We start from the raw sequence: 17654 nt of genomic DNA, 5'->3' as shown, positions 1-17654 counted from the left end.
CAAGTGGTTTTCATCTGTCCGGGTTTATTCTGGTTTTTCCTTTTGAGTGTGTTCTTGTTTTTAATTTTTTTTTTTTATTTTTAAAAATTTGTGTCAATATGTGTGCGCACGCATGCATGCATGTGTGTGCACGTACGTGTGTGTCTATGTTTAAACAGATGCACTTAAACCCTGTGCACCATTATTTGCATCTCTACCACCACTTCAAACATGCAAGACTTAGGCTCACAGAGAGACCGATATTTAAAAGGCATTTTTTAAAAGATGAGAGAAAAGTGACCCACGTTAGGACTTTTGCCCTAAGAGGGGAAGATGCCCTTTCCTCCCACCTGGCGGTTCTGTTAAATGGATCTGCATGACGGTGATCAAGCTGGCGTCCAGATAATCTGTCTCGGGTTCCTTCGTGTACAGTATTTCCACCGGGTATGTCCGACCTGGGATGGTGAAGATGGGCGCTTCGTAGAAGTACTGCGAAAACTTCACTGCGTCCAGCGTGGCGGAGGTGACGATCAGCTTCATGTCCTGCCGCTTCTGAACCGTCTAGAGGGAAACACAGTGTGGTGAAGAAGGACTAGAGCACAAAGGCACAGGGACTCAAATCCAGTTCCCAGGACTCAGTCCCCAACAGGTGGAAGGGGCACCAAAGAGCACCTCATTACCTTCTTCAACAATCCAAAGAGCACGTCAGTGTGAATGGTTCTCTCGTGCGCCTCGTCCAACATGATGATTGCGTACTGTGTGAGGTCGGGGTCAATCAGGCACTCTCGGAGCAACATACCGTCTGTCATGTACTTGATCACTGTCTCTGGGCTGGTGCAGTCCTCAAATCGAATGGTGTAACCCACCTAAAGCAGAAGCGAAGCTGAAAACCTCAGACACGAACCCTCTCCTTTCTGCAATCAGCAGGCAAGACTTCGGCCTGGTCACACTGTTGCCTGTAATCTTAACAGGTAAGAATTTGACCAAGATGTGCGGTGATTTCCTCATGGTAAAATCTGCCTTGGACTTGACCCTGAACGAATTAATGATGACAATGAGCACCCTCTCCCCCTCGGAGAAACCTGAAGTACCATTCCCATTCTACAGAGAGAGATCTGGGCCTTTACACTCTCTTTAGGCATTTCTAGAACAGCTTCACTACCCATTTACCTCTTGGCCCAAGCAACAACCAAACTCCTCCGACACTCTTTTGGCCACCGACATGGCTGCTACTCTTCTGGGCTGGGTACATCCTATCTTGCCCCGGGACGTGTAGCCCGCCTCCGCCAGGTACTGGGTGATCTGCGTTGTCTTCCCAGATCCTGTCTCTCCAATAACAATCAGGATTTGGTTGTCATGGACAGCCTGAAAGCAAGAGAATATAAACACAATCATTAAAATTTCCCACACGTTACTCTGGAGGAAAATAATTAATGCTTACATTCTAACACTAAAGAACAAAAAGGGGATACAACAATATACATATGGTAGGATTACAACCAGAGTCCAAGTTACTTTAAATCATGCATAGAAAAAAATATTAATGGTGATTTTCTAGGGGCAATGCTCTTTCTTATTTGAACTGCATGCATAGCTTAAATTAAAAACTTCAAACTTTATGGGTATTCTTTTTTAACAGACTCTATTTTTTAAAATTTTATTGGTTTTCTTCAATTCATAAGAACCTAAAGGTTGATGCTAAAAGCATAAACTACCACCCAGATATCCCTGATTTTACATATATATATTTTTTACGTACCATATGCACACAGTTAAAAATTCAACAGTAAATAAAAAAGGTATATAAAGTGTTCCTGGGCGCCTGGGTGGCTTAGTCGGTTAAGCATCTGCCTTCGGCTCAGGTCATGATCCTGGGGTCGAGCCCCGAAACAGGCTCCTGACTCTTTGTCACTGCCAAATCTCCAATACCTTACCCCAGAAGTCATCTTATTTCTACACTGTTTATAACAGCAAAGGACTGCCATCAACCTACATGTCTATTAATATAGGACTAGTTAATACAGGACTAGCTAAGGGGCGCCTGGGTGGCACGGCGGTTAAGCGTCTGCCTTCGGCTCAGGGCGTGATCCCGGCGTTATGGGATCGAGCCCCACATCAGGCTCTTCCACTATGAGCCTGCTTCTTCCTCTCCCACTCCCCCTGCTTGTGTTCCCTCTCTCACTGGCTGTCTCTATCTCTGTCGCATAAATAAAAATAAAAAAAATCTAAAAAAAACAAAAAAACAAAAAAAACAGGACTAGCTAAATAAGCCAAAGCACAGCCACATGAAAAAGCACCCAAAAAAAAAAAAAAGGAAGATTTTCTGAGCTATGTCATTAAGGGGAAAAAGCAAGATGCAGAACATATGCATGATATGCTGCCATCTAGAAACATACAGGAGACAAGAAACATACAACGTTTATGCACACACGTACATGTGTACTTGTACTTGCTTGCGTATGTCTGCGATAACATGGAAAGGATTCACTAGGAACCAGTAAACTCGGCTCCCTAGGGAAAATTTGCTGGTCTTCAAACCTGATCTCCAAAAAAATGGAAAACAGTACCCGAAGCGAAGTGTTGCCCATATGGGATCTCTGGTGAAGCATCCCCACCTCTCTCACTGGCCGGAGACGCTGTTCCACGCCACACAACACCCCTGCCCACTCGGAACGGCTCCATGGGCCCCTCGTTCAAACAGGTTTATTTTCTCATTGGGGAAAAAAAAAAAAGTAGGGGCGTCTGGCTGGCTCAGTCGGCGAACATGCGACTCTTTTTTTTCGGTAAAGATTTTATTTATTTATTTGACAGAGAGAGAGACAGCCAGCGAGAGAGGGAACACAGGCAGGGGGAGTGGGAGAGGAAGAAGCAGGCTCCCAGCTGAGCAAGGAGCCAGATGCGGGGCTCGATCCCAGGACTCTGGGATCACGCCCTGAGCCAAAGGCAGACGCTTAATGACTGAGCCCCCCAGGCGCCCCAGAACATGCGACCCTCGATCATGAGTTCAAGCCCCACACCGGTGCAGAGATTACATAAATAAATCTAAAAAACTGTATAGACTAACATATACATTTTTATAAGTACTTGGATGTGTTGTTTTTTTCCTATCCTCTCTGGAAAAGCCACTTCAAATGTACACATACCCGTCCAGCTAATTTCAACTCAAACATGTCATCCTTCTTTTATAAAACACCGCTGCTCCCACACCAATATATCATAAAGGGGCTTCTCACCTGGACCAGCTGCTCCTTCAGCTTGTAGATGGGCAGGCTCTCTCTCTGCTCAATGATTGACATCTGCGTCTTTTTCCCGTAAGAAGCTTTGTTGCCCCCAAAGGCATGCTTCTTCCACTCAGGGATGTCATTGGGCATCATCCCAATACCCCTCATATTGGCAGCAATCTGCCTGCCTTCCGCTGCAAAGAAAAACAGGCGACTTAGTATTATCCTCAAGCTAGCTCAGTGCCCCCGCCCCCAACATTCAACAAACCCCATTTCCCCAGTTGATCCCTTCTGTCTGCTACCTCTGTGTTCAAGGCACCATGCTCTCTCCTCTGTTAGAAAAGCCTCCTAGGTCAGCTCAGGTGTCTACACTCGCCCCATCAATCCATTCTGCGGGGCACTCTCAGCAGTCCTTTAGAAATGCAACTCTGATCATGCCTCTCCCCTGTTTAGACCCTGGCAGCCCCTGCCAGTGGAGTCTAGGATTGAGCCCCAATTCCTGAGTCCTGGCTGCCCCACCTCATCCCCACCACTCCGCCCACGACTCGAGTCCAGCCGCACAGGCCTGCTTTCCAGCTTACAGCCCCAGGCCAGGCCACTCCTCAGCCTGGGACACACACCCCAAGGCCCACCTCATCCCCTCTGACAGACAAAGCCCTATGTATCTTTCAGGTCTCAACTTTCTCAGGGAAGTGACCCACGTTACCTGTACTTCCTCACACAGCACTGGTCGTGATGTAGTTAGTTAGCTGGTAACTACGTGTGATTAACCTTCATTTTCCCTACTAAACCGTAAGCCTCGTAAGAGAAGGGATCATGTCTACTTACTTCACAGCATGCCTCAAGCTCCCCAGTTGCCTCACACAAATTACTAAGCACTTGTTATCACTGTATCTGGCAGTTCTGAACACTGACTACACAAAGAATTATGTGAAAAAAGGAGCTCCAAAGCTGTACAATCTTTAGCATAAAAAATTCTTGGGGGGGCGCCTGGGTGGCACAGCGGTTAAGCGTCTGCCTTCGGCTCAGGGCGTGATCCCGACGTTACGGGATCGAGCCCCACATCAGGCTCCTCTGCTATGAGCCTGCTTCTTCTTCTCCCACTCCCCCTGCTCGTGTTCTCTCTCTCGCTGGCTGTCTCTATCTCTGTCAAATAAATAAATAAAATCTTAAAAAAAAAAAAAAAAATTCTTGGGGCACCTGGCTGGCTCAGTCAGTAGAGTGTGTGACTCTTGATCTTGGGGTTGTGAGTTCAAGCCCCACGCTGGCTGTGGAGATTGCTTAAGAATAAAATACTTTAGGGGCGCCTGGGTGGCTCAGTCATTAAGCGTCTGCCTTCGGCTCAGGTCATGGTCCCAGGTCCTGGTATCAAGCCCCGCATCGGACTCCCTGCTCGGTGGGGAGCCTGCTTCTCCCTCTCCCATCCCCCCTGCTTGTGTTCCCTCTCTCGCTGTCTCTGTCAAATAAATAAAATCTTTAAAACAAAATAAAAATAAAAATAAAATACTTAATTTTTTTTTTTTTTAAGTAAACTCTATGTCCAACATGGGGCTGAGCTCAAGAGTCGGACGCTTAACCCACTGGAGGCTCAGTTGTTTCTGAACAGTCCCCATGCCCCTCCCAGGGTCTTACCATCAGGCAGAGGATCAACCCAGTGTTTGTTGAGCCCCATGGGAATAGAATCCATCTCCGCTTCCCGCTGGGCCTGCTTGAGTTCCCGCCTTTCTTTGGCTAAGGCACTCTGCATCATTGCTGCTTGGGAGAGGGAACCATCCGGGTTCTAGTGCAACAGAGGACAAGCAGCATCAGAATGAGATCTCAGCATGCATTAAATGTCCAGGAACTAAAATGCAGAGGTTATGCCCCTTGAATCTAAGAAATGAGACCCACCTGGAAAGACGCTCATCTCAATGTACCAGACTACACTGGAGGAACTGGGACTGTTTGGCTTGAAGATGAGAACCCCAAGAGAGATGGGCACAAGAAAGGGGTAAGACTTCTTCTGTATGGTCCCAAGAACTAAAATTAAGACCAACATGGCTGTCTCGGTAAGAGAGATTTCAGCTCTGCCTAAAAAAGAGCTAATGATCAGATCCCTCTGAAGATGGAATGGGTCTCTTTAAGGGATGATGAATTCCCTGTCACCAACAGGGTCAAATACACAGAAAACCAAAGGGGAGGAATGCTGCAGAAGGGTACATGAGTGAATTACAAGCACTGTATGGTAGGCTGGGCTGGAAGACCTTTAACATACCCTTTTCCAAACCTAAAAATATATCATAACTTTCCATGAATTCTTCTCTTCACAGCCCTGCTATCCACAGCACCCAGTGCTACAGCCTTCTACTGAGGGCCAGCCCCAACTGGTCAAGTGAGCCCTTCAAAACTGCCTTGGTCTCTTTAAGGCAAAGGCCTTGAAAAGGCAAAAGTAACAAAGCCAAGTCAATCACTCTCTTAAAACAAAATATACTAGATCCTGACCAACAGTCAATACTCCCTTCTAGCCTGAGTTCTGCTTCCACAGATGTAATAGCCGGCTCCGAGAAACTAACTCAACAGTTACTTTAAGAAATCCACCCGCCACACACAGGTTAGAGCCCCAGCACTTCTCACCTTGACGATTTTAATAGGGCTCATGTCCATGCTTTGCTTGGTGTGGCCTCTCAGGAACGGAGGCTCTTCCTCAACCAGTTCGATCTCAAGATCTTCATCTAAAAGATGAATGAGCAAAAAAACAAGAGAAATAACCAATCATTTTCACCAAAACAAATGATTTCCATGGATACAGGCGATCTTTATCAAAGATAGCTCCCAAGGTCAAAAAGACAGCAATTCAATAGAAAGGACTGTCTCCTCTGCCCTCCAAATACTTCTGGCCATTTATGCTCTGGGCCAAGAACTGATCAGAGGAGCTACTTTCCAAAGAAGTTAAGCCTGTGGAAAAATGTGGTCTAACATTCTAAATGGCACTAAGGTATTTGCCATCCAACTCCATTACGGAGTAACTTCACCCACAACAGACCAGCAAAAAAATTAAGTTGAACAACTGGACAATACCAAATGTTGGCCAGGACGTAGAGCAGCAGGAGCCCACACTTATGACAGAAGTGTAAATGGGGGGCTCGCTGGCGCAGCTGGTAGAGCATGAGACTCTTAATCTTGGGGCTGAGAGTTCAAGCCCCACGTTGAGTGTACAGATTACTTAAAAATAAAATCTTAAGGGCGCCTGGGTGGCTCAGTTGGTTAAGCGTCTGCCTCCGGCTCAGGTCGTGATCCCAGGGTTCTGGGATCGAGTCCTGCATCGGGCTCCCAGCTCAGCAGGGAGTTTGCTTCTCCCTCTCCCTCCGCCTCTCCCCTGTGCTCGTGCTCTCTCTCTCTCACGCTCTCTCGCGAAATAAATAAATAAAATCTTCAAAAAGTAAAATAAAGTCTTTAAAAAATTTCATAATAGTATTATTCATAAAAGTAAACAAAAAACCAGAAACAGAGGCACCTGGTGGCTCAGTTGATTAAGTATCCGACTCTTGATTTCGGCTCAGGTCATGATCTCAGGGTCTTGAGACCGAGCCCAGCGTTGGGCTCTGTGCTCAGCATGGAGTCTGCTTGAAATTCTCCCTCTCCACACTCACATTCTCTCTTTCAAAATAATAAAAATATTGAAATACATTTTCTTTTGAAGATTTTATTTTTGAGAGAGAGAGCAAAAGAAAGCACGAGCAGGAGCAGGGGGTGGGGGGGCAGAGGGAGAAGCAGACTCCCTGCTGAGCAGGGAGCCCAATGTAGGACTCGATCCCAGGATCATGACCTGAGCCAAAGGCAGATGCTTAACCAACTGAACCACCCAGGCACCCTCAAAATAAACAAAATCTTTAAAAAAAAAACAAAAACAAAAACACAGAAACAGCCCATATGCCCAACAAAAGTAAAATGGATAAATTATGGTAAATTTACATACAGAAAACACGACAGTAGTGAATACGAAATACAACTATAAAAAATCATTGATAAAGATCAAAAGAATGATTTAAAAAGAAGGAATTAAGTTCAAAAACCAACTACATAAGGCAGTAGGTAGGAACAGATTTATAGAGGGGAAAATGCTAAAAAAAAAAAACAACAAAACCCAGGGAAACAATTAACACAAAATTTAGGATGGTGGTTACCCAGAGGAGGAAAGAAGAGGATCTAATCGGAGCGGGCCAGGTAAGGGTTTCAAAGGTGCAGGTAAAATTCTCTGTAATCTGGGCAATAGGTACCTAGTGTTCATTTATTACTTATATAAATTTTATATCCTGGGATTTCACAATTTTTAAAAACTGTTAATAGGCTGAGTTAAAAGTTCTTTCCATGGCAAGTCAGAGGTAATCTAATTGCACCCACGGTTTTCAGAACAATTACTAAGACTATCAGATGAAATTTACTATCCAAAATACAATTACAACTTTTTATACTCTGAACACGTATCACGGGGTTGCCTGGGTCACTCAGTTGGTTAAGTGTCCAACTCTTGGTTTTGGCCCAAGTCATGATCTCAGGGTCACGAGACTGAGTCCCGAGTTGGGCTTCGTGCTCGCAGGGAGCCTGCCTGTGATTCTCTCTCTCCCCCTCCCTCTGCCCATCCCCCACACATGTTCTCGCTCCCTCTAAAATAAACCTTAAAAAAATATATCATAACCAAAAAGTCCAACAATATATGTCTGTCAGAAAAATGCATTTTCTACTTCCATCCTGGAGGAACCCCCGTTCTCAGGGATAACGAGTGGTGAGACCTAAGGAACAAATGAGCTAAGTCACTGCTTAGAGGCAGACGTAGATTACACTACATCTAAACCACCCTATCCAACCGCTCTACTTGCCCACTGTCTTCCAGATGCGTGACCCTGCTCAAGCCGAGTGGCTAGTTACCTTCTTCATCATCCACTTTAGGGAGAATGCCAGTCTCTTCGTCGAAGTCCGGAAACTCTTCTTTGGAAAGGACATTGGCAGCAATCATCTAGTGAAAGGACAGAGCGCAGCAACTGTAACCGGCAGGGACTGAAACCCTTCCTTTGTAGGAGTTAATACAGAGGTTCCACACAGGAAACCCAGGTTTTTTTCCTCTTCTGACCTGGGACTGCAGGGCCTCAAACATCATCTATCCCATCCCTAGGGGGCACAACATGGTGCCTAAAAGCTCAAGGGTCTGTCCTCCAGGAAGTGTTACCTGCTCCTTCCCTGGTTTCCCCAGCACTGGGCACATTCCTGGTTATGCAACATCCAACTTCAACAGTCGTGTTTCCATCTGTCTCCTCCACTGGACTCTGAGTTCCTCAAGGGTAAGGAACCATGACACATTCGTCTCTATAGCCCTAGCATCTACTCAGTGCCTGGCACCCCGTAGCTCTGACGTGCACGGACAAGTGGTGAGAACAAGAACGAACGTTTACACAGCACTTACCATAGGCAGGCACTAACCCAAGCGCTCCACTCCTATGGATTCATTTAATCCCCACAGTGCCACCACTGGCCCTGTTTCACAGATGAGGGCACTGAGGCACCAGGAGGTCGAGTAGCTTGGCTCCGGATCACACAGCTAGTCAGCGGCCAGAAGTCACCCCAGGCCACTGAGCTCCAGGGCCCGCCCTAACTACTACGGCCCGCATAAGTAGTATAAAGGCAAATGGCCCCGACCTGTTTGATCTCCCACTTCTCCGGGTCAGAGATGCGGGTAAGGCGCTTGCGCTCCAGTGAATCGTCCTCTACTTCAGGGGCGCTGACGAGGGAGAGGTGAGTGGGTCTGTCCGGATTCCTCATGGAGGTCTCCTCATTGGTCTCCCCAACAAGATTTCGTCGCCGGTTGGGGTTTAGATCTTCTCCAGTCTCTTGATCCACATCCTAAAGCATATACAAAAAAAGGGAACTAACTCATTCTCTGTCCTCTTGTTTCCTTGGCCATCGGATGAGGACACAGACCGGGTATCTCACCTACCTTCATGCTCAGACTGGTCTTGGTCCCAGTGAAGGACAGTACTTTGACCTTCACCCTCTGGCCTTTGCTCACCACATCAGCCACATTGGCCACACGGCCTTCTCGCCGGAGCTCAGAGATGTGCACCAGGCCTTCCCACCGCTTCCTAAGGGAAAGTCACACACACCTGGAGCATGCCTAAAATACATTTTCCCCAACTGATTTCCACCCTTGTTGGAACAAAAGGAAATGGTCTTAAACTCAAAAACTTGAAAGTATCAAGAAGGGGGTCAAAAAATAAAACAGTGGGGCACCTGGGTGGCTCAGTTAAGTGTCTGACTCTTCATTTCAGCTCAGGCTGTGATCTCAGGGTTGTGAGATCAAGCCCTGCATTGGGTTCCACACTGAGCGTGCAGTCTCCTTGTCCCTCTCCCTCTGCTACTCCCCCCACCCCCACGCACTCTCTCTCAAATAAAGAAAATCTTAAAAAAAGAAAAAAGGTCAAATTCTAGCAACCTGATATAGTTGATTTGATTAAAGCGGCATTAACCGTAACTTTTTAGAATGTGAAAATCCCCAGGGATAAGAGAATCCTGCTCATCACAGGTGTGAAAGAAGAGCACCAGCCATTACCTTAATCCCTCCAGCTGCACAAAGCATCCAAACTGCATGATGCTGGTAACTTTGCCATTGTAAATGTCTCCGATGGCAGGCTCTTCCGGGGGCGGGCGGTCCACATGCTTATCCCGCCATCTGTCCAGAGTCCTCTCCCCATACTTGTCCCGGTCCTTCCTGTCTTTGGGGGGACTCTGACTTCTGCTCCTGGACCGATACCTAGACTTCCCTTTATTCCTTTCCCGGGTCCTGGAACGTGACCGGGAGCGGGACCGGTGTCTCCTCTTGTGGTCTCTATCACGGTCTCGGTCTCGCTCTCGGTCACGTTCTCGGTCCCGGTCACGGCTCCGGCTCCGCTTCTTCTTCTTCGTCTTGTCCCTAACAAATCAACAAACACCTGTTTGAAAAAGAAACTGGCCCAATTTCAAGTCTGCATCCCCAACACCCAGCACAGTGCCACACACATGGCAAGGGCCTATTAAGCATTGAAGTGAATTACAGTTTCTCTGGGACGCCCCTGCAGGCCAATGAAGGATGAGGTCACAAACATATTCCGCCTCCTTCAACCCAGATTTCTATCTTATGAACAACTTAGCTTTGCTGCATAAATACTCTTTGCAGGGAGCAATGAAGTAGATCTAACAATGTGGTACGTGGCCAGTCTAGATCCTGTAAACTTGCCCAAAATTTCACTTAGCAGGTCCACAAAATTCTACTATCAAAGTACCCTCAACCTCCACGGGCTAAGACACTAAGGACAAACCGGTGCTCAGCATCTCTCTGCTTCTCCTGGCCCGCTGCACTGGGCATTAAGGCCTCCAGTTCCTTCAGGACATCCACAGCGACTTTCACATCATCCTCATCCAGCATGGTCTGTGATGACAGTGGCCAGCAAAGTTAGGAGGACGGGGGGAGAAAATTATGTGAGAATCTGCATTCCACGTCCATCTGCAGACCTGACAGCCCCTACATCATGGACCACTTTACGTGAAGGAAGCAGAAGCTGGAGATTTCCAGCACAATTTGAGAGAGAGGCAGAAGGAATGAGCAAAGGCTCTTGGAAGTCACTGCTACATTTGACAAATTCCCTTTATCCTTCATGCAAGCCTATGGAGGGCAATTAGCTACCACCCCTCCTGCGAAAGCATCCAAGTGATGATTATAAACAGAAAATAGATGTTAAGGGGCGCCTGGGTGGCTCAGTCAGTTAAGCATCTACCTTCCACTCAGGTCATGATCTCAGGGTCCTGGGATCAAGCCCCAAAACGCATCAGGCTCCCTGCTCAGCAGGGAGTCTGCTTCTTCCTCTCCCTCTGCCCCTCCTCCTGCTTGTGCACTCTCGGGCTCTCTCTCTCTCCCTCTCTCTCAAATAAATAAATAAAATATTTAAATAACAAATAAAAATAAAAACACTTCTAACATGTAATAGATTTAAAAAAATCTAATTTCACATATCAGATATCTGTTCTAGAACCTTAAGCTAGTTCATACTTATTTCATATCCCTAATCACTGCTCCCCACAATTCTCAATCCCATTTCCCTCAGACACCATTCTCTGAACTGTAACACTATTCTGCATAGTGCGTACTCAGGGAAGGATCCAACATTTTCAATTTGAAAAATATATTACAATGAGCACAAACTTCAAACTAGGAACTAACGAGACAAAGAAAAAGGACAGGGATGGGGGAAACACCCAGTTATGGTAGACATTCTCAAAATGGAATCAGTACCCGAACAGAAGGGTTGTCCGGTTGGCAAAGGACTGGGAAGAGTTCCTTCAGCTTTTCTTTCCCAGTTTTGGGTTTAACAACTGGATCTTGTTTCGTCAAAGAGCATAAAGGGGTTAAAAAAAAAAAAAAAGGAAAGAAAAAGATATATTTAACATTTTTAACAAAGAACCTCAATAACAGATTTGCATCAAACTAAAAAATTGAACATAGCATTTTTCTACCTACTACTCATATACATTACTATAAACGTGATTCAGGGGCGCCTGGGTGGCACAGCGGTTAAGCGTCTGCCTTCGGCTCAGGGCGTGATCCCGGTGTTATGGGATCGAGCCCCACGTCAGGCTCTTCCACTATGAGCCTGCTTCTTCCTCTCCCACTCCCCCTGCTTGTGTTCCCTCTCTCGCTGGCTGTCTCTATCTCTGTCGAATAAATAAATAAAATCTTTAAAAAAAAAAAAAAAAAAAAAACATGATTCAATTTTCTAAAAATAACACTGATGACAAAACCATCAACAAACTACCTGGGCATGTGGTAGGGTGTGTGCTGGGGTGGGGGATACATCAGAATTCATTTGGGTAGTTATGTCTTATGGGTTTAATTTTAAGTCATTTGGAAAATGTTCCTAGACTGTGTACTTGGCTCGGGAGCTCCTGCAAGGGAAAGAACACGACTTACAGGACACTCACACTCTACGCGGCTCTGGAGGCTAAGCACAGCGGGGCGCTCTACTCACCTTTGCTAGTAGAAGGCTTTGCTGGAGGCCGCATGGTCTGTATGAGCCGCAGCAAGTTACTAATAAGAGAATCCTTTGAAAAGAAACAGAACAAAAATTGTCAGCCCCTGAATTTGTGCTTGAAAACACTAGTTTTGGGGGCACCTGGGTGGCACTGTCAGTTGAGCATCTGCCTCTTGGTTTCGGCTCAGGTCACGATCTCAAGGTCATGAGACTGAGCCCCATGTCGGGCTCCATGCTCAGCTTGGGGTTAAGATTCTCTCTCTCCCTCTGTCCCCCGCCCCCACGCACGCATGCGTTCTCTCTCACTCTAAAATGAAAACATCTTAAAAAAAAAAGAAAAGAAAAGAAACACTAAGAAAAGGTGGTTGTATTCCTGAATGGAACTAACTGGAACAAAAGCAGCACAGAGTATCAATTTGATGGGCATGAACCTAGCAAAACAGCTTCAGAGAAAGCTGATATTTAGGAAATCCTGCCCCATTTTCCTAGAAAGGTATCACAGGAAATATGGTTATATCACCATTGCTTAGTGGCATGAAAACATTACACACTTAATGGTTTCTTTGATTGGCATGCACGAACTATCTCCTCTCTTCATCAAAATCCTATGTGAAATCCTATCAAAATTTCAGTAGTGACATTAAAACAAAAGAGGGGTCTCTGGGTACACATACCGTGAATTCGGCACCATTTTTGACCAGAGATGCCTTAAAAGTATCAAAGGTGGTATTTTTCTCAGCAAGACTGATCACAAATTCAGCTGCAAAAGAGGAAAGGGATTAAAACTGGAATGGAGACTAACAAAAAATCACTTTCAGGTACATTAAAAGCAAAACCAATTAGCCTATCCAACAGTCATAAAAACCAAAGAGCACCATCCCCTGAGAGTAAAGAGAATTTAGAGTACCAAGATTATCCAGGTATGTTCCAGTTAATTTTTAGAAATGCAAAGAAGATATTACTACAGAATGGCTCACCAGGCCCTTCAGTGCATCTAAGGGAGAAAAATCTCCCTCTCCCAGATCATCGTACCCCTCACGAGACTAGCAGCTGTGCGCATTGCCACACAGACTCCAGAGCTAACAATGCCCAAAAGCAAGAGCCCTCCCCCCACGATGGAAGCACACAGTAGGATGCTTTCTACAGTTTCAGGAAGGTCAGACCCAATCCATCTATGGGGGCCAGGCAGCTGCTGAATGGTACAATCTCCAAATTGATCAAACACTCACTTGCCCCTCCAATTTTTCTCTACAAACCTGCCCAGTGTTTGAAATTTCTAATATTAGAGCTATTTAAGTAAGGGACTTTTGGAAGAAAAGTGCATTTTATGAGGGGCTGAGATAATAAGCCTCACGCTGTGAACCCCCCAAAAGAAAATGGTAATGGTCGCACCTGGATTTTAAACCTGAAACACAGCAATAACAGCACAGCAGATCTGGATCACTCACACAAACTAGCGCTATCATGCCATTTCCTAGCGGGCACTTATGTGCCTTTACCTTTTTGATGACCTAAGGAAAAGCCAAATGCCATCAGGCTACGTGGACTTAGCTTACGTATAACAATACGAACGGTTAAGGCCTTGAGACCACCTGCCACAGACCCAGCAAGCACTATGCTAAGTGCTTCCAGTAAGTTATCCCGTGATCCTCACAACAGCCCTCATTGATCCCTTTTTTTTTTATTGTCACCCCCCCCTTTTTTTTGGCAGATGAGGAGGCTAAGGCTTTGAGATGCTCCCCTACCCAATAATAACTGGTGGAGCCAGGACTGGAACCCAGGCAATCTGACTTCTGAGCCCACATTCTGTAGACAAATGTGGAGGGAGAAGTAAGTAACGTGGTGCGAGGCATGCAATGCTCAAGAGACTATTCCAAAGCAATCAGCAGCATATTCACACTGCAGCTGTCATTAATCAGGGCTGGTTTTTTTCATTTTCAGAATTATATAGGGGCATCATTAAATTAACTGAACTATCAAGGATGAATTAGTAAGACTTTTTTTTTCCCCTTAGTGAGCCCTATACCCGATGTGGGGCTTGAACTCATGACCCGGAGATCAGAGTCACATGCTCTACCAACTGAGCCATCCAGGCGCCCCAAAGATGAATTCATGTTTAAAAACAAGTTCAGTGATGGGGCGGCTGGGTGGCTCAGTAGTTAAGCGTCTGCCTTCGGCTCAGGGCATGATCCCGGCGGTCTGGGATCGAGCCTCACATCAGGCTCCTCTGCTGGGACCCTGCTTCTTCCTCTCCCACTCCCCCTGCTTGTGTTCCCTCTCTCACTGCCTCTCTCTCTCTGTCAAATAAATAAAATCTTAAAAAAAAAAAAAGATTCTCTCTCTCCCTCTGCCCCTTCCCCCATCTCCCTAAAAAAAAAAGAAAAGTGATAATACATTAAGGCCAAAATCAAAAGAATCAAGTCAAAAAATAAAACATAAAAGTAGCAAATATATACCTTTTAGTTATTAAACCCACTCTGGCAATTTAGTTTCAACAGAACAATGCTATCTATCACATTTTTCCAACTTTAGTAACTTTCATGTTACTGGTTTTATAATTCTGTGTCCAACACTGTGATACTGTGATTTGTGAGAAGAAATATGTGTTTGGTCTTCATCCCCTTTCCAGGCACAGCCCTCCTAAAACCCTTGGAATTTCAGAAGCTTGGAGAGTGAAAAGGTCTTTTGTTACATTAAAGAGATGACTTTAGGAAAGTGCCCAAGTAAGGGGGGGGGCTGATTGCCAGGGAAACCAACCATGTGTTTACAAGCTGAAACTTTCAGCCCCGCCCCTGGCCTCTGGAGAGGGGAAAGGGGCCGGAAATTGAGTTCGTTTACCAGTGGCCAACAATTTCATCAATTTTGCCTTTTTTTTTTTTTTCCAATTATGCCTACTATAACGAAGCCTCCACAAACACCCAAAAGGACTGGGTTTGGAGAGCTTGTAGGTAGGTGAACACACGGAGATTTGAGGACAGTGGGGCACTTAAGAGAGCATGGAAGCTCCTCCATCTTTCCCACATACCTTGCCCTATGCATCTCTTCCACCTGGCTGTCGCTGAGTTATATCCTTTTATAATAAACCAGTACTCTAGTAAGTAAAATGTTTCTCTGAGTTCTGGGAGCCACTCTAGCAAATTAATCAAACCCAAGGAGAGGGGTGTCATTGGAACCCCTGATCTACAGTGACTGGGTCAGCACCTGACCTTGCAAATGGCATCTGAAGTTTGGGGTGGGACAGTCTTATAGGTCTGAGTCCTTAACCTGTGGGATCTGATGTTATCTCCAGGGAGACAGTGTCAAAACTCAGTTCAATGTAGGATACCAGCTGGTGTCACAGAACCACTTAGCGGTACTGGAAAAAACACACATCATAAACGGTGTCAGGGGCACCGGGCTGGCTCAGTCAGAAGAGCTCGGGACTCTTGATCTCAGGTTCATGAGTTCAAGCCCCACGCTGGCCATAGAGATTACTTAAATAAATAAATATTTTTGATAAATAAATAAATGGTGTCAGTATTACAAACAGAAAACACATGTTTGTGGTTTACTTGCAAATTCAATGGAGTCTTCAGTTGTATATAGGCAAAAAAATTATGGAGTTTATACCTCATTCTGTTTTTTTACATAATGAGGTTAACATCAAAATGATTTAACACTGGCTCAGTACATGTTTGCTGAATGATGAACATAAAACCCAGACAGCAAACTACGAGAATGTCACTCATTACCATCTAAAAGAGAAAGAGAATGAAGACAAATGATGCCGGACAAGCACATCTTGACTGGGAAGAAAAAAGTGACTAAAACATACTGGCAACAGGGCATCTTCCTAAGTGTGACATGGTAGCCCCGAGAAACACACATTATCGTCCCCACTTCACAGATAAGGAAAACAGCTTCAGAGACATTAGGTATCTTACTCAAGGTCATAAGGTCATACATCTAACCTCCCTGACCCTTCTGTCACATGCCCTTTCCTTTCCATCTCTCCAGTTGATGACTTCATCTTCATTTAGAAAATAGAACAATTAAATGGAAGTCTCTCCCTCATCTTCCTACCACCAATCCCTAAACCAATCTGCAATTACAACCGCATTCTCTGTCCTCCTTCCTATTAAAATGGATCAAGCATCCCTGTACCTATCCAAGGTCAACCCCTCCCTCCATGCTCTTGATCCCATCCTCCCTTTGCTTTCATAAGGACTCCACCAGCCTGTGGCCTTAGCTCTAAGCCCCTAGCCTTTTTCAATTCCACATTTTGGTACATTCAACGCCTAGTAAGTGGTTGAGAATAGTTAAAGGCAGACTTCAAAAGACTTGGGATTCCAAATCAGGCTCACATTTGATACGTAATTTTGAGGAGATTACTTAATTACTCAGACCCTTGTGGTTTTTTTTTTTTTTAAGATTTTATTTATTTATTTGACAGAGATAGAGACAGCCAGCAAGAGAGGGAGCACAAGCAGGGGGAGTGGGAGAGGAAGAAGCAGGCTCATAGCGGAGGAGCCTGATGTGGGGCTCGATCCCATAACACCGGGATCACGCCCTGAACCGAAGGCAGACACTTAACCGCTGTGCCACCCAGGCTCCCCAGACCCTGGTTTTCTTAATCGAAAAACAGATAATACTGTCTCACAGGGCCGTGTGAAGATCAAGTAAGATAATGTAAGTAAAGCACTGTGCATAGTATCTGCCCTGTCAATAAAGGTCGGCCATTATTATCATGATCACGATGCGGCTGCTCCTGCTGTTGTTCTTAACGCCGTTTAATTAACTAGAGCTGGGAGCGGGGGTAGCAAGGAGCAAGAGCGATAGCCGCTCCGGGTTTCACTGACAGCTCCGGGCAATGGTTTCTAACAGCTCAGCCTGTAAGGTTCTCAAGCGGGGGCCACGGCCGCAGGTTCCCTGGGCCCAAGTATCTGCGACAGAGAGGGAAAGAAACTCACAGAGACACACGTATTCAGCCCATCAACCCCATTTCTTCTTCCGCTTCCCTCGACCCCAGGCCCAGAGGCCGCAGGGGCCTCCCCGGGCTTACCCAGATCCTTGTCGTTGATCCCCAGGTGATTGTCCAGCTCGGTGCAAACTTTCGACACTAGAGACAGATACTCAAGCTTGGCGAGTTCCTCCGCGGGGCCTAGCTCTGTGCCGGTTACGGCCCCCGCCAAGGCCACAGCCACCGCCATGGCTACGACCGCCGCCACCCAGCTTTACTGCCGGCCTTCTGAGCTACTCCGGGCCTGCTCCCGTTTCCACTTCCGGGTCGGCGCACGACCCTTTTGTTTACAGTAAATTGAAAACTATAGGAACTTCCCATGACGCAATCGAAGAATCATAGAGATCAGACAGGAAGCGCTTGAGGAAGGGACGGCCAGGTGGGTTACTCGGCACCCCGGCAGCGCCCTCTACAGGCCGGCGA

The 17654-nt window shown here is 46.1% G+C and overlaps 1 protein-coding gene across 1 annotated transcript in view; it reads right to left on the bottom strand.

Moving 5' to 3' along the window:
* DHX8 (DEAH-box helicase 8) overlaps positions 1 to 17421 on the bottom strand; it is a 30048-nt gene extending 12627 nt beyond the window's left edge. Inside the window, exons 1-15 of the mRNA XM_019800202.2 lie at positions 17274 to 17421; positions 12907 to 12992; positions 12230 to 12302; positions 11497 to 11582; positions 10526 to 10635; positions 9781 to 10140; positions 9169 to 9313; positions 8871 to 9074; positions 8106 to 8193; positions 5814 to 5911; positions 4833 to 4980; positions 3213 to 3394; positions 1150 to 1344; positions 660 to 845; positions 330 to 540 (exon numbers count right to left, since the gene is read on the bottom strand). Coding sequence (XP_019655761.2) covers positions 330 to 540; positions 660 to 845; positions 1150 to 1344; positions 3213 to 3394; positions 4833 to 4980; positions 5814 to 5911; positions 8106 to 8193; positions 8871 to 9074; positions 9169 to 9313; positions 9781 to 10140; positions 10526 to 10635; positions 11497 to 11582; positions 12230 to 12302; positions 12907 to 12992; positions 17274 to 17421 — 2320 coding nt within the window. The remainder of the gene's footprint in view (positions 1 to 329; positions 541 to 659; positions 846 to 1149; positions 1345 to 3212; positions 3395 to 4832; positions 4981 to 5813; positions 5912 to 8105; positions 8194 to 8870; positions 9075 to 9168; positions 9314 to 9780; positions 10141 to 10525; positions 10636 to 11496; positions 11583 to 12229; positions 12303 to 12906; positions 12993 to 17273) is intronic.
* Between the last annotated feature and the right edge of the window lie 233 nt (positions 17422 to 17654).

This window comes from Ailuropoda melanoleuca, chromosome 13, assembly GCF_002007445.2.
Source record: "Ailuropoda melanoleuca isolate Jingjing chromosome 13, ASM200744v2, whole genome shotgun sequence".
NCBI lineage: Eukaryota > Metazoa > Chordata > Mammalia > Carnivora > Ursidae > Ailuropoda > Ailuropoda melanoleuca.
This window is presented reverse-complemented; position numbering and strand designations above follow the sequence as displayed.